The 14,870-nt window shown below is 47.4% G+C and overlaps 1 protein-coding gene across 1 annotated transcript in view; it reads right to left on the reverse strand.

Annotated features, from left to right (window-relative positions):
• ALK (ALK receptor tyrosine kinase) overlaps window positions 1–14,870 on the reverse strand; it is a 769,803-nt gene that overhangs the window by 160,308 nt on the left and 594,625 nt on the right. The window contains exon 6 of the mRNA XM_003941519.3: window positions 1,870–2,001. Within this exon, the coding sequence (XP_003941568.3) occupies window positions 1,870–2,001 (132 nt within the window). The remainder of the gene's footprint in view (window positions 1–1,869; window positions 2,002–14,870) is intronic.

The raw sequence follows: 14,870 nt of genomic DNA on the forward strand, positions 1-14,870 counted from the left end.
CAACATGGTGAAATCCTGTCTCTACTAAAAATACAAAAAAAATCAGCTGGGCATGGTGGCACGTGCCTGTAATCCCAGCTACTCAGGAGGCTGAGGCAGGAGAATTGCCTGAACCCAGGAGGTGGAAGTTGCGGTGAGCCGAGATCGCGCCATTGCACTCCAGCCTGGGTAACGAGTGAAACTCTGTCTCCAAAAAAAAAAAAAAAAAAAAAAAAGAAAGAAAAAGAAAAAGAAAAATGAAGTATAAAAAATTGGGAAATGGATGTCTTTATTGCTTCGTTTAAATGAGAATAAAGAAAACCTTCCCTGCCCCCCATAAAGAGTCTAGATGACTGGGGGCAGAGAGGGCCCTGTTTTAAAAGGTATTTTGGAAACTTTCTTGCAGGCCAGTGGGATCTGCATATCTGGGAGGTGAGGCATTTGCTCCGGGTCTGGGGCCCACCCCAGGCACCATTCTGCCTTGTCCTTCCCCAATCCGGGCTCCGTTTCACTCCCCGCCCCCATGTGAAGCTGTCAGTGCTCTGAGGGCAGATGCTGAATTATTCGTCTCTGCTCCGGGATCTGGCGCATTTTCCAGCTCCCTGTAGGTATTCTGCAGGTGTTGGTGGTTTCCGTGGCAAAAACATAAAAGGCTCTGAAGTGATTACTTCTGGAGAGACAGCTGCGGGGAGCACCACGTTCAAGTGCAGGAGCACCAGCTGGGAGTCTACTTTGCCCCGACTGCCAGCGGGGCCTCAGCAATTTGTTTTCCTCTGTGGAGTCCAAGTTGCCCAACACATTGTTTCCTCTCAATCAGTGAAGATTCACTGAGCGCCGAAGCTGTGCCAGGAATCATGAGAGGTACTGCTACGGGAAAGATGACCAGACTCAACCCACAAACAGAGAGGAAGAGAGACGTGGAAATCACCTCCATAAAATATAATGGATGCATGCCCACTAGGATGGCTAAAATTAAAAAGACAGATAATATGACGTGTTGGTGAAGATACGGAGAAAGTGCGCCCCTCATAGGCTGCTAAATACCCAGAACAGGCAAATCTATAGAAACAAAGATTAGTGGTTGTTTCAGGCTAATGGCAGGGGGGTTGAAGCAAAACAGGAAGAGATACTGCAGGCTTCTTTTTGGGTGATAAAAATGTTCTAAAATTAAATTGTGATGATGGTTGAACAACCTTGTGACTATGTGGAAAACAGTGAATTGTACACTCGAAGTGGGTGAATTGTATATGGATTCTATTTCAAAGCTATTCATAAAAAGTCATGGCAGCGACGATGTTTGTATAGATCTACTGCGTTATGGGGGAAGGGTCCAGAGGGAGAAGAACCAAGGGTACTTGTGGGGGACGGTCAGAGGAGGCGTTCTGAAAGAATCAACTCAGGGCGAGTCTGGAAGTAGATGTGACTCGACAAAGGGAAGCGGGGACCATGTAAGCAAGCCGTAGCAGCACGAGGGACCTGCAAAGTGGTTTCATACGGCCAGAGCTGGGGTGCATGGAGGAGGGAGAGGATGAGGGGCAGGTGGGGAATGAGGCTTGGCAGCTGAGGGAAGTCTAGTCATGGAGGGCTTTCAGTGTCACACTGGAGCTGGGCTTTATCCTGCACATTTTTCTCTGTGCCTTGAGGATGCTGATGGCATCATTTACAAGACCTCGTTTGATTTTTGACTTACGCGACTGCAGACTTATATTTCTAGACCACAAATCTTAGCTCTACCTCTTGAAGACTGTGTGGCTTTGCCATGAGAGGAGTCACAAGTGTTATTGGATGTCAGGAAGGCTGTCCATGCTCTCATGCCCGGGATAATGGGCACAAGAGGAGCTTCGGGGATGGGCAGGGCTGGGGCAGGGTGGGGCAGCCCCATCTACTCACGGCACATGTGGCTCTCGTCTTCTCCCTGGGCGCAGTCCTGGTGGAAGTCACAGGCCTGGCCAAGCTGGAGGACTGTCCCGTTCCAACAAGTGAAGGAGCTCTGCAGGGCCATCTTGGAGCCGGGGGATGTTCCTGGAGAGCACACAGACACACAACCATGGTGAGTTTGCATGACCCCAGGTACCAGCTGGCCTGATGGGTTGGTCCCATGGGCAGGCTGCAAGGACAGCATTATCCCACCCTGCCATTCACATCCCCAGGCCTGAATGAGACATCTGCATTTTCATCTGGCCACACCCAGGGTCAACACCAGCAGGTGAGAGGAGTCAAAGCCCCTCATGCTCATTCATGGCTTGCTGGGATATCTCACTTTCTAGGATGGTGAGCAGCAGAGTGGTCCATGTTCCCTAGGTGACGTTCCCCCTCAGGGGTCCTCAAACCCATGGCTTTAGTGTGCAAAGCAGATGGCCTCCAGGTGGAATCTCACCTGCACAGACAGCTCCACCCTCAAGGTCAAATTTGGGGTACCAAGAAGTGGACCTGGTCTAGTGCATGACCCCAGGTTCCATCACTGGAGTGACTTATTGAGAAGATTTTAGAAACATGCAGCACTTTAATGCAAAGAACACAATCATGCAAGCTCGGGCCTGTGATCTGGACTTGGCTTAACCTGCCTGGCTGTGTGAGGCTGACCATGTCCCTTCTCTCTGTGATCCCTGTCCCCTTCTCTGTCAAATGAGGGATTTCTACTAGATTGCTAAGGTTTGCTCCAGTCTGAAATTCTTAGACAATTAATTTTATCCAGAGGGGGAAGGGAGGGGAACAGTTTATAATGAACATGCACAGTTATTAATTTCTGGATTAAGAGCAATGCATTTTGATCATGAACTAACCTGTAACCACTCACATCTTTGCAGGCCCCAAAGTCAGGAAGGAGAAGGCCGGCCTGATTTAGCCTCCCTGACCAAGTGGAGGGCTCTGCCCGGGGACCACCTCACAAGGGCCTGGCTGGCGCCTGCTGCTACTCAGCTCTTGGCTGATGTCAAGTTTGGAGCCTCTGGCCCCTGTGGAGATGAGCAGGCAGGGTTCAACTGGGTCAATGCCCCGAGTTTGCCTGCCTTACCCTTGGCCTTGTTTTCTAGCTCCATCCGGTCGTAGCTGGTGCTACACCCACCTCGTGCTCAGGGCAGTGGGGGGAGATCAATGAGTACCCCACTTGGCTAAGTCCCCCAGCCTCTCTGAGCCTCACGTCGGGGTGGGGCGTTTCCATCTCTGCTGCAAAGCAAACTCAACTGATTCGGATGCAGAACTCTCCAGGTTAGGTGATCTTTAATATCTAAATTTCCATGATTTCCTGGTTCAAAGGACTCTTCCCAATAGCACTGAAACTAACACAAAGCCCAGCTTGTCTACTTTGGAATTCCTCCATCTACTTTAGCACACCTGGCCCTGTGAGGAAGCTAGACAGGTCTTGAGGTCCATTTCCCAAGCATAAAAACTGAGGTCAGAGAGGTTCAGTGATTTATCTAAGGTCACACAGCTGGTATGTGGGATTTATACCCAGCATCTCTGACTGTAAAGGTGCCCTCTCCATCTCATGGAAGGAGGTGGCCTTGTGCCCTAGGGTAGTCCACATAAGGCAAGTTTGTTAGATGACAGCAGATGGCCACCCAGCATTGTCAGCCCTGCCTCCTGCAGAGCATTCTCTGCAAGTCCTGATCGTGAGAAAACAGGTCCCACTTCCTTCCAGGGAATCATATCTGAGCCCTTTCATCTGCCCTTCAAGGTTCGTTGATCTGGGCCCAAATTGCCTTTGCCTCTCCCTCTGCCTCTTCTCATGGACTCTGTGAGGGAGAGGATCATGGTTATATGATGGTCATGTGATGTTGCACCCCATACTCTGCTGATTGAAACCCTGATGTCCATCCAGGTCCAGCACACAGATGCTGCCTGTGATAATCCTCACACCTTCTCCTCACCTCCATCTGGAGAGCTGCTGGTTCCATGAAGACTGCCTCCAGAACACGTGTGCATCATCCCATCTCCTCCATCAAGTTGTTTGAGCTTGGCGTTCCCCCAGCCCTAGCCAGTGCCTGACCCCTAGTTGGGGTTCGTGAATAGCTTGCATATTAGGTTACCTATCTGCAGTAGGCTGAATAGCAGACCCCCAGATAGCCACATCTGAATCCCCAGGGCCTGCGAAAATGTTATTTATGTGGCACTTAATGTGATTAAGTTAAGACTCTTTAGCTGGAGACATTAACCTGGAATATCTAGGGTTGCGGTGTGTGGCAAATGTGATCACGAGACAAGAGAGTCAAAGTAAGAAGTATGAACTGTGAGGGTGGAAGCGAGAGTTTGGAGTAGTGGGAGGAAGGGGTCACAAGCCAAAGGGTGCAGGCAGCCTCTGGAAGCTGGAAAAGTCAAGGAAATGATTCTCTTAGAGCCTCCAGGAGGAACCCACCCTGCTTGACAACATGACTTTAGTCCAGTGAAACTAATTTCCAACTTCTGCCCTCCAGAACTGTAAGAGAACACATTCATGTTGCTTTATTATGTTCGTGGTAGTTTGTTACAGCAGCAATAGAGAATGAACACTCCGTCTAAACCTGACTCCCGCTGAAATCTCAGACAGCCAAAGCTCCCATCATCGGGAGCTCAGAGTAGCTTTAGATCCACTTCTCAGTGCTCTAACTTGCTTTTGTGACTAGATCTTTGCAGTTCTCTGGACTATTCACCCTACCTTTTTCTTACATAGAAGGAAAAATGCCACCCCATTTGTCCCTGGGCCTCAAGACAGCCTTAGCAAGGTTTTCCCAAATAACTTACGGATTCTAAGTGCAGGAAAATGCACAACAAAAAATTACCCTTGAGCAATATAGGTTTGAATCCACTTATACTTGGATCTTTCCCAACATGGTGTGGATGGAAAATATAGTATTTTTGGGTTTGGCAGGGGTGACTGATGCCCTGGGGCATGTACAGATTTGTGGGTCCTGGAAGCAACCCCTCACGGCATGGAGACCATATTCTTCCACACACATGGGATCAAAGCACAGAGGGATGGCAGAATGAGACAAGATGCTCATTTTAGGACGTAAAATGTCAAGTTCATTTTGCGGCTTTAATTTTGTGCATCAATTCTTCACCTGTCATTCATGTCCTCTTGGAAGCTGAAGGTAAAACGCTTTCTGCACACACTGGTGCTGGTCCCAAGGAAGGTGTCCTCTCCCCAGAACAGCGGGAGGAGATGCACCTCAGCTGGGGAGCTGACCGGGCTGTGTCCCAGGAGTCAAGGGCACTCTAGAAGAAGCACCTGCCTGTCAACTAAACTTGTAACAACCAGGACGGAGCAGTTCTGCTCTTTCTACTTAGTAGGAGAAAATGGGGAAGCCAGGCACCCTTGCCTCTCTGCGCCTCTTTCAAGGCACAGGTATTTAGGATAACAAGAAAAGTTCTCACATTGGCTTGGTGATTTTGTTTCCAAATCACTCTTTCTTAGGTCTTATCATAGGAGACCATTAAATATAGTTAAGACCTTATCCTCATTCCCAGCCCTGCCCAAAACCCACGTGAACTCAAAAATCTGTGAGGTCTCCCTTAACCTCCTGGATACATCTAGGCTGCGTCTGTTTCATCCGCAGCTTATGTCCCAATGGGCACAAGCGCTTTGCACACCAATCACCTGGTTTCCTCAAATAGGTCTTGCAGCTTCTTTACTTTCCTTCATTCTAAAAACAGACGCCAATCGTCTAAAGTTCAAAAGCAGGGTCAAAAGAAGCAAAGATAATGGCCAGAATCCCACCATCCGGAAGCCACCATTTTTAACATCTTGGTAGATTTCTCTTTGGTTTAGTTTCTTCTGCTCATGCTTTAAAAGTATGTATAGTTGTGTCATATATATAGGCCTTAAAATAATTTAGGTTATATCACGAGTTTTTCCAATGGTTTTAAAATTTTCCCATAAAAATCCTTTTTAATGGCAACAATATTGTGCGATATTTCCTATCATTCATTTAAACATTATTCAATGATTGGGCTGCTAGTCTGTTTATGATAACACTTTGAAGAATATCTTTGAGCATAAACCTTTGCCTGCACTGCAGATGATTTTCACAGGATAGATTCCCAGAAGTGGAATTACTGAATCAAAAGGTATAAACATTTTAAAGGCTCTTAATACAGATTGCCAAATTGCCTTCTAGAAGTTAATCCAATTTACACTCTTCACCAGCTGTGTTCATGCATGCACATCCCTCATACTACATCCTGGCCAACCCTGAGTATTACCAGAATTTTTAACTACAGGTATCCCCCTGCTGTTTTATTCTGGATTTCTTTGATAGTCAGTGAAGTTGGGTGCTTTTTTCTTTTTCTTTTTCTTTTTTTTATAGACAGAGTCTTGCTCTGTTGCCAGGCTGGAGTGCAGTGGTGTGATCTTGGCTCACTACAACCTCCGCCTCCTGGGTTCAAGCAATCCTCCTGCCTCAGCTTCCCAAGTGGCTGGGACTACAGGTGCACACCACCAGACTCAGCTAATTTTTTGTATTTTTAACAGAGACGAGGTTTCACCATGTTGGCCAGGATGGTCTTGATTTCTTGACCTCATGATTCACCCACCTCGGCCTCTCAAAGTGCTGGGATTACAGGGATTACAGGTGTGAGCCACCACGCCCAGCCCTCTTTTTTTTTTTTTTTTTCTTTGAGGCAGAGTCTTACTCCGTGGCACAGGCTGGAGTGCTGTGGCACAGTATTGGCTCACTGCAACCTCTGCCTCCCAGGTGGAAGTGATTCTCCTGCCTCAGCCTCCCTAGCAGCTGGTATTACAGGCCCCCCGCCACCATGCCTGGCTAATTGTATTTTTAGTAGAGGCATGCTTTTGCCATGTTGGCCAGGCTGGTCTTGAATGTCTGGCTTCAAGTGATCTGCCCACCTTGGCCTCCCAAAGTGCTGGGATTACAGGCATGAGCCACTGTGCCCAGCTTGGAGGTTGAATTTTTTCTCACATTACTAGCTTCTTTTTTTCTTTCCAAATTTATTTTTTAGGGAATTGCCAACGTGTCGATTAGGTTCTTCCTGTTTTCATACTGAGTCGTATGACGTCATTAATAAGGGTGTGAAACTATCATATGCTTGACAATTTTTCCCAGTATTTTATATATATTTTCATTCTGTTTATAATGTATTTTGATAAACAAGCATTTTAAATTTCCCTGGTGATTTCCTCTTCTGTATGGATGCCTACAGAGTTTGTTCCATGTGGGATCAGTGGGTCGCATGTGGGTTACCCTTTGGCATCTTCGGCTTGACCTCTCCTCTGTGGACACCTTCCACCAACTCTTCCCCTTTCAGCACTGGGAATCTAGCTCTCACCACCTCATCTGGGCCATTTTCATGGATTCTCTTCTCCATGAATAATCCTTTCTCTTGGGTACATTACGTCTTCTGCATTTAATGTGGTAGACACTCTGCTCCGTGTCGTTACTGTGGTGTGCACATCTGATGTCCTCACCCAGCTGCAAGTGACTTGAAGAGAGGTGTCAAGTCTCAACTTCAAGAGCCTCAGATGGAGTCTGGCATAAAGATCTCAAATCTCCCTATTTGGGAATTGTACTGATCCTGTGTATTAGCTGGGGAAGGTCTCATTATGCCCATTTGATAGTTGAGAATACCAGAGGTCAGAGTGGTTACATGGCTGGCTGAGGGATTGGTGGAAATGTACGGATTTAGATCCCTTGTTCTCTATCCTTTATGCTGTGTCTGTCCAGGGAGTGGTGATGGTGGGCACGGAAGGTCAGGATATCGGCATCCCTGCCCCTCCCACACACCTCGACAAAGGAGGAGGTCCAGGAGCAGGGGCCAGTGTGGCTTCCACTCTCCGATGCCCTGGATTTTGCTCCAGAGACCTGTCTTCCTGGGCGGAAGCACAGCAGCAGCCCGACACTGCTACCAACTCTGCCCAGTCTCCCTCCCCGACAGGAGATTTCCAGGCTCTGGCGCAGCTTCCTCTGCCCATGGGGAGCTTTAGGCTTGCAGGAGAGTCAATTAGATGGACGCCTGGTATTGTGATCTCTACTGCCAGCCCAAACCCCAAACTAATGAGGCACAACAAAAAACAACTGCTCTGTCTTCTCAAGTTCTATTTTTTATGGGGCCCATAAATTCCAAGAAGAAAAGTATCCTTGGTGAATGATTTTAATCAAGGGCCTGAGTTCCCAAACAGCATCTTCTCTGTGGTTATAACAGAATTGTTCTGCCTGCAGTGTAGAGTACTCTCAGGCTGGTCACAGCCTGCAGAGCAGTGAGGAAGGGCAGTAGCTTGGACAGGAAGAGCCAGCTCCTGTTTCCCCTCGACACTTCTGATGTCTACTGCCCATGTGGTTCCTGGTAACCACTGAAACACCTAAATGCCCTAATAGGCAAAAGTAAGGAGGTCTGAGAACAAGCCACTCTGGGAAGAGTCGGTGCTTGGGGAATCTTTTGCTAGTAAGGGTCTTTTCTATGGGAATTGACATATTAGCCTTTGAAATGGTACTTCCCCACAGAATAACGATGTAAATCATGGGGTGTTACCTTTATATAGTATTTGTAGCATTCAAACAGCTTACAATGTATTTCTTCCCCACCTTCTTTTCTTTTCTTTTCTTTTCTTTTCTTTTCTTTTCTTTTTTTTTTTTTTGAGATGAAGTCTCACTCTGTTGCCCAGGTTGGAGTGCAATGGCATGACCTCGGCTCACTGCAACCTCCGCCTCCCGGGTTCAAGCAATTCTCTGCCTCAGCCTCCCAAGTAGCTGGGATTACAGGCATGTGCCACCATGCCAGGCTAATTTTTGTATTTTTAGTAGAGACGGGGCTTCACCAACTTGGCCAGGCTGGTCTTGAACTCCTCATCTCATGATCCACCTGCTTTACCCGCCTCGGCCTCCCAAAGTCCTGGGATTACAGGTATGAGCCTATTTTCTTAACCCTTCTTTGTGTGAATCTCATAAAAAACTGGAAGGACAGTTATTAATGTTCTCATTTGATTAATCAGAAGACTAAAGATTTGAGAACCTACACATTGCACAGAGAAATGATTTTTAGACAATAAAGCACTACAGAAGGTAACCAGTTATTTACTAGGTACTTTGCAAGTGGTCTCACAACTAGTAAACCACAGGTAGGGGCCCAAAACCTGGTGAGATGACCCCAGCTCAAGTTCCTCTCTCATGACTCAGATTAAATTGTCTTCTAGGAGAGGCTCCCTGACTGCCCATGGGAGTCACTTGGAAAGTGAGAAATAGTTCTGAGGTTCAGGCCAATGAAATCAGTATCTCTGGGGAACAGACCTTTGGCCTTGTTGGTTTTAAAAGTCCTGGGTGCAGTTGCTCATACCTGTAATCCCAGCACTTTGGGAGGCCAAGGCGGGTAGATTGCTTTGAGGTCAGGAGTTCCAGACCAGTCTGACCAACATGGTGAAACCCATCTCTACTAAAAATATAAAAATTAGCTGGCTGTGATGGTGGGCACCTGTAATCCCAGCTATTTGGGAGGCTGAGGCAGGAGAATCCCTTGAAGCTGGGAGGTGGAGGTTGCAGTGAGCTGAGATCGTGCCTTTGTCACTCCAGCCTGGGTGACAAAGCAAGACTTCATCTCAGAAAAAAGTTCCTCTGGCAATTCTCAGGGGCATATGGTTGAGTATCATTTCCTTGGAGGCCTGGAGATCCTGGGCGGAGATGCCTCTGTATCAGGGGTGGGTTCTTTATCTTTACCATCTTCACTGTTGATCTCAAATCCTGTCTCCAAGGGCCCTTCCATCTCTGATGTCCTGTTCTGGGCAGTAGCTGTTGGTGGCTACATGTTTCTGAGGTTGACAGGTTAGAGTTAGTGTCAGCTTTAATGCTGGCTGTTGCTAATGACTCTCCCCTGCAGCTTTCTCCCCTCCCAAGCATCTGTCCTAAGCCACACACCCAGCACACTTGCCTTTCAGTGGCATTTCCTGTCTCAGTCATTTGTCACTTGCATCCTGGAATATCTCTCCCGAAACAACATGCCACTTTTGTTTGCCCATTTATCTCCTCCCTGGATATGGTAGAAATGAGTTCAGATTTGCACTGGAGACACACGTGGCCCACGTCAGGTTACATGAATCGCTATTCTACACTACAGGCGTTTTACTGGGTTCGCTTACTGAGAACGATGTCTTTTCCCTAACGGTGCATTCAAAACAGAAACACACACAGCCTCTTCTCCTTCAGTCATGTTTTAGAGATTTGATGCTACAAAACCTACACAACTCTCCTAACTCAAATATCTTTTTTTAAACGAATGTCAAATTTGAGGGCGCTAATTTTTAATTAGGGTGATTTATGTGTCATTTCAAAAAGGGACATTTCTATCAGCTTTCTGGCATCTCCCACCTGCTTGCTCTTGCCTAACTAATGACACTCGTTAAAGGGGAAAATCTGAGGGCTGCTTCCGTGAGAAGGGGTCTTGCTCTTCAGTTAAAGTGAAGGGGAGGCGATGCATGGAGGAGCCTGGTGTCTAGGGGACGCAGGTCAGGTCTGGACAAGGAGCTTGAGTCCAGGGGGCTGGGCCAGAATCTGGACTAGGAGAATCAGGCTCTCAAGGGTAAACAGCCTGAAGACATGAAAACGGATGGTGACATGATGAGAATGTAGTGAAGTGCACGGGCTAACAGCTGCAGATCCTTTCTGATGTTAATGGGGGTATTGGAAGGCCTGAGAACTGTGTAAATTAAGCCTGGCAGAGACCAGTCCTGCTGAGGTCTAGGGGGCTCATAAATTGTAGTGGACAACCTTATTAAAGAACTGGCATCTTGGGTTCCTACTTGAAATGTAAATCGGCAAGGAGCAGGTCTCACTACAGATGGCTGCTGGTGGGCTGGGTAAGAAAGCCTGGTTCTGGGAAGTGGGAGAGTTAGTTTAAGGCCAAGCCTTGCCACCAGCCCTCTGGGACCACGAGGAAGTCACTTTCTCCCTGGGCCTCAATTTCCTTGTTTGTGAACCTTCTAAAGCCAGCCAGCATAGCTGCCGCGGGCTTAGGCTGTTGCATTAATGGTGTGCCCACACACCCCTACATCAGAACCACACAGGAGCTTCCTGGATCTGACTTCAGTCACACAGAATCACAGGATCTGGGTGGAGGGCCTGGAAAAGCAGGCACCACAGGCTCTGTGGGCGATAATTGAATACACCCAAGTCTGACACCCTCTGGTGCCTGAGAAATGGATATTCAGTTCTTTTTCCTCGCAGAGGAATTCCAGGACCTCCAGCACCTCTCACCGCCTCCACCCTCTCATTGCAAGGATTTCCTCCTTGGCCCAGGATTCTCAAGAGCGCCTTTCACCCCGCTAGCTTCCATGTCTGTGAATCCTCTTGCAGGCCCAAGGACCCACTTTGTTCAGTTTGTGTTGATGAGCCCTCTAAGATGTAGAGAAAGTAAAAGTAGGTTCCAGCCCCCATCTTCTACTAGCTAGTGGGGTGAACGCAGACACGGTTTGCAGTTTTCTATATATTGGGGATGCTACTCAACGTACAAGATTTATGTGAGGATGAAATGAAATCATGTGCACATAAAACAATACATGGGTTCTTACTATGGGTTAATTTCAGAGACTATCCCAAGGACTTTGAGAGGACCAGCAATGGAGGGTGGATGAGAAGGGGTCAGTGAGGGGGCTACAGAGGCAGATCTTGGGACAGATAGAACCTTTGGGTGTCCTCACGCCACGTAGTAGAGGTGAAGCGCTGCAGGGCCAGATCCTTTCAGCAAAACAATAATGGAAACAAATGCAAGAGTCATTTCTGACATAAATAACAGCTGTGAAAAATAACACTTGCAATGATGGGTTTTCAGCATTAGTTGTCTCTGGAGTCAGCTTTCTGAAGCCACCTCCTTTTCGGTCCTAATTCTACCATAAACCTTTGCTGGTTTCCACAGCATGCAACATAAATCCCAGCTCTGCCATGTGTTATCACACCTTTAGCTAAACATCGGGACCTGCAGTTCCTTACAGCATTTGTGTAACTTTGTTCCGTTGTCTAGAATCATCTTGATCTCAACAATTCCTGCTAACTCAGATGCCACTTTCCCCAACTGCTTGTTCTTCTCTCTTGAAGAAAGACACACGCCTCCCTCTGGGGTGCTCTGGAAATGGTGCATACCTTTGGCTGTGTCTTGCCTCACTTTATTGGGCATTGATATCTGCACTGCCAGCTTCTCCCACTAAATTCTAAATTCCTTGAGGCAGGGAGTCTGTGTCACTTATTTTGTCTCCTCAAGAGTGTCTGTCACATAGCAAGTGCTAATGTATGTAGTCAAATAGTACAAACCAGATCACCGAGTTTAAGTGAAGAATGTCGTGAGGTGGGATGGATTTCCTTGCATTCTGCTAGGAATTACTAATTCCTTTGGGTTGCACTGCAGAAATCCCACCCACCTTCCCCAGTCTCCATTTCAGTCTTTGAGCTTCTACGACGTGCCCAGCACTGGGGTGACAGCAGTAAAGAAAGAGCAACATGGCAGGCGCAGTGGCTCCTGCCTGTAATCCCAGCACTTTGGGAGGCTGAGGCGGGCAGGTCACCTGAGGTCAGGAGTTCAACACCAGCCTGACCAACATGGTGAAACCCCGACTCTACTAAAAATACAGTAAGTAGTCAGGTGTGATGGCGTGTACCTGCAGTCCCAGCTACTGGGAGGGGGGCTGAGGCAGGGGAATAGCTTGAACCCAGGAGGCAGAGCTTGCAGTGAACCCAGACCGCACCACTGCACTCCAGCCTGGGCAACAGAGCAAGAGTCCATCTCAAAAAAAAAAAAAAAAAAAAAAAAAAAAAAAAAAAAAAAAAAGATATGCCATCTCTGTGGAAGTGATACATGAGCTGATAGTGAAGGGTGAGAATCAGCCATGAAAAAGGCTGTGGAGGAGCAGAAGCTGCAAGGCTGGGGTGCTAAAGGATGTTCCTGATCCGGAAGCAGAGCTGAGGCCAGTGCGGCTTAAGAGGGTCACAGAAGATTACAGAGGGTTATGAGTGGTGGCTTTGGAGGGAGGCTGAGGCCCACCGAGGCAGGACCCTGTGGGTTGTGGCAAGGGGCAGGGACCTTATTTAAGGAGTTTAGACAAAAGGCTGAAAAACATCTAAGTCTTTAAAACGATAATTCTGAGTGATTCCAGAATAGATGGAGAGAAAATGGAAGTGGGCAAAGCACTTGGCAGGCTGCTGTTGGAGCTGACCAAGCAAGTCACGAGGGCAGCGTGAATGAGGCTGGTGATATGGAGATGGAAGGAGGTGGGGGTGTGCGAAGGTGACCCTGACAGGACTGGCAGAGGGCCCGAGGTGATGGTGAGAGAGGACAACATGGTGGCACTCAGGTGGGACCAGGGCTGCCTGCTGATGTGACAGAGCCTGTGAGGGCTGGCTTGCAACTTCCAATTCCTAGGACAAAGTCGGTCTCCATATAGATTTACTGAGAACCGCCAAGATTCCTGCAGGAAGGCAGCATGCATTTCGTTTCTGTGGTCGAGTTCTCCAAAGGAATTAGCAATTTCCTTAATCTTTTGTATCTTCACAGCCCCTTCATTTTGTTGCGTGATCCTTTCCTAAGGTTTTCCCATTCAACATTTATCTTCATTGCTTTGTTGAAAACACACACCAATAATTTTATTTGTAATATTATAAATGACCTCTGTGTATGTTTCGCCATTAATCTCCCTGCAAAGTGGTTGCACTTAACCATTCTGTACCATACCTCCCCATAAAATATGTCATCTTCTCCTCTTGTTCTTCAGTAAACAATGCAATTTCAACTGTACCTTGGAGAATTAGTACTAATCACAAACAAATTATAGCTCCTACTGAGACTACTGCAGGGACCAGACTGTAGATTCTGCCGTGGAGAAGCCTGCTTGGATTGAGCAAAGGCAAGGAGGGCTCATTTGGAATGGAGGAGTAAAGACAGGAGCACCTGATCATAGGCAGTGGCCCCTTCAGGCATCTCCAATTAAGGGAGCCAGGTGGACTCAGCCCTCTTATATGTACGTAGGAGGTCATCCTGCCCCCATTGGATCCATGGTTCCCACAGTAGAAGGGCTGGCTACTTGCTAAAGGATGAGGTAGCCACTGGGTGCTGATGCCAATGTCAATCATCACAGCAATAGCTTCCACCCTCACCATTGACTGAGTGCTTACAATGTTCTAGGTCCTGTACTCAAGGCTTTATTAGCATTATTTTATTTAGATCTTACAGTAATTATGTAGTAATTGCTCCCTCATTTTACTGAGAAGGAAACTGGAATCCAAATGTTTGTAAGATCATTCCCGAGGTCATAAGTGTTGGCAAAGCTAGAGTTTTATATCTGTCTGGCTGAGAAGCCCACACTCTCAGTCAATATGCGAGCCCTGGTGGGCTGAAGGGTGAGGCTGGCTGGGATTTGGGAATGGGATTCCAGTCTCTCAAAGGGTTAGAACATTCAGTGTTTTCAGAGGAATAATGTACCAAGCAGGTACTAAGATAAGGTCCAGAAACCTGAATATTAGCATTCAGGGTTTGTCCCCACCAGCCAGGCAAAAATGCCTCCTCCATCAGAGGTCATTGGGGCCAAATGAGATAATTGTGGAAAGTACTTTGTAAACCATCTAGTGCTAGTGAATGATTAAGATTTTATTTTTAATATTAACCATCTGACATTTATGCACAATATCACTAAACCCGTAAGAGGCTTCCACACCTCCATCTTTACTGAAATGCTACCTTCTCACCAAGGCCTTCCCTGGTGATTTTATCTAAAATGTCTCCCCTGGCCCCTTACCCAAATCACAGAGGCTTCATCTCTCCTTTCCTTGCTACCTGCATAATTGGGCAATATACACCTTCCTTATTAGTGTTGATGGTAGTCTGTCTCCCTGACTAGTCCCTGGGGGATGGAGAACTTAGTGTGTGTTTCACTGCTGAACCCCAGTGCCCAGAACAACACCCAGCACCTGGGAATCTCAGTAAAAGTT

This window comes from Saimiri boliviensis, chromosome 1 (genome assembly GCF_048565385.1).
Source record: "Saimiri boliviensis isolate mSaiBol1 chromosome 1, mSaiBol1.pri, whole genome shotgun sequence".
Lineage (NCBI taxonomy): Eukaryota > Metazoa > Chordata > Mammalia > Primates > Cebidae > Saimiri > Saimiri boliviensis.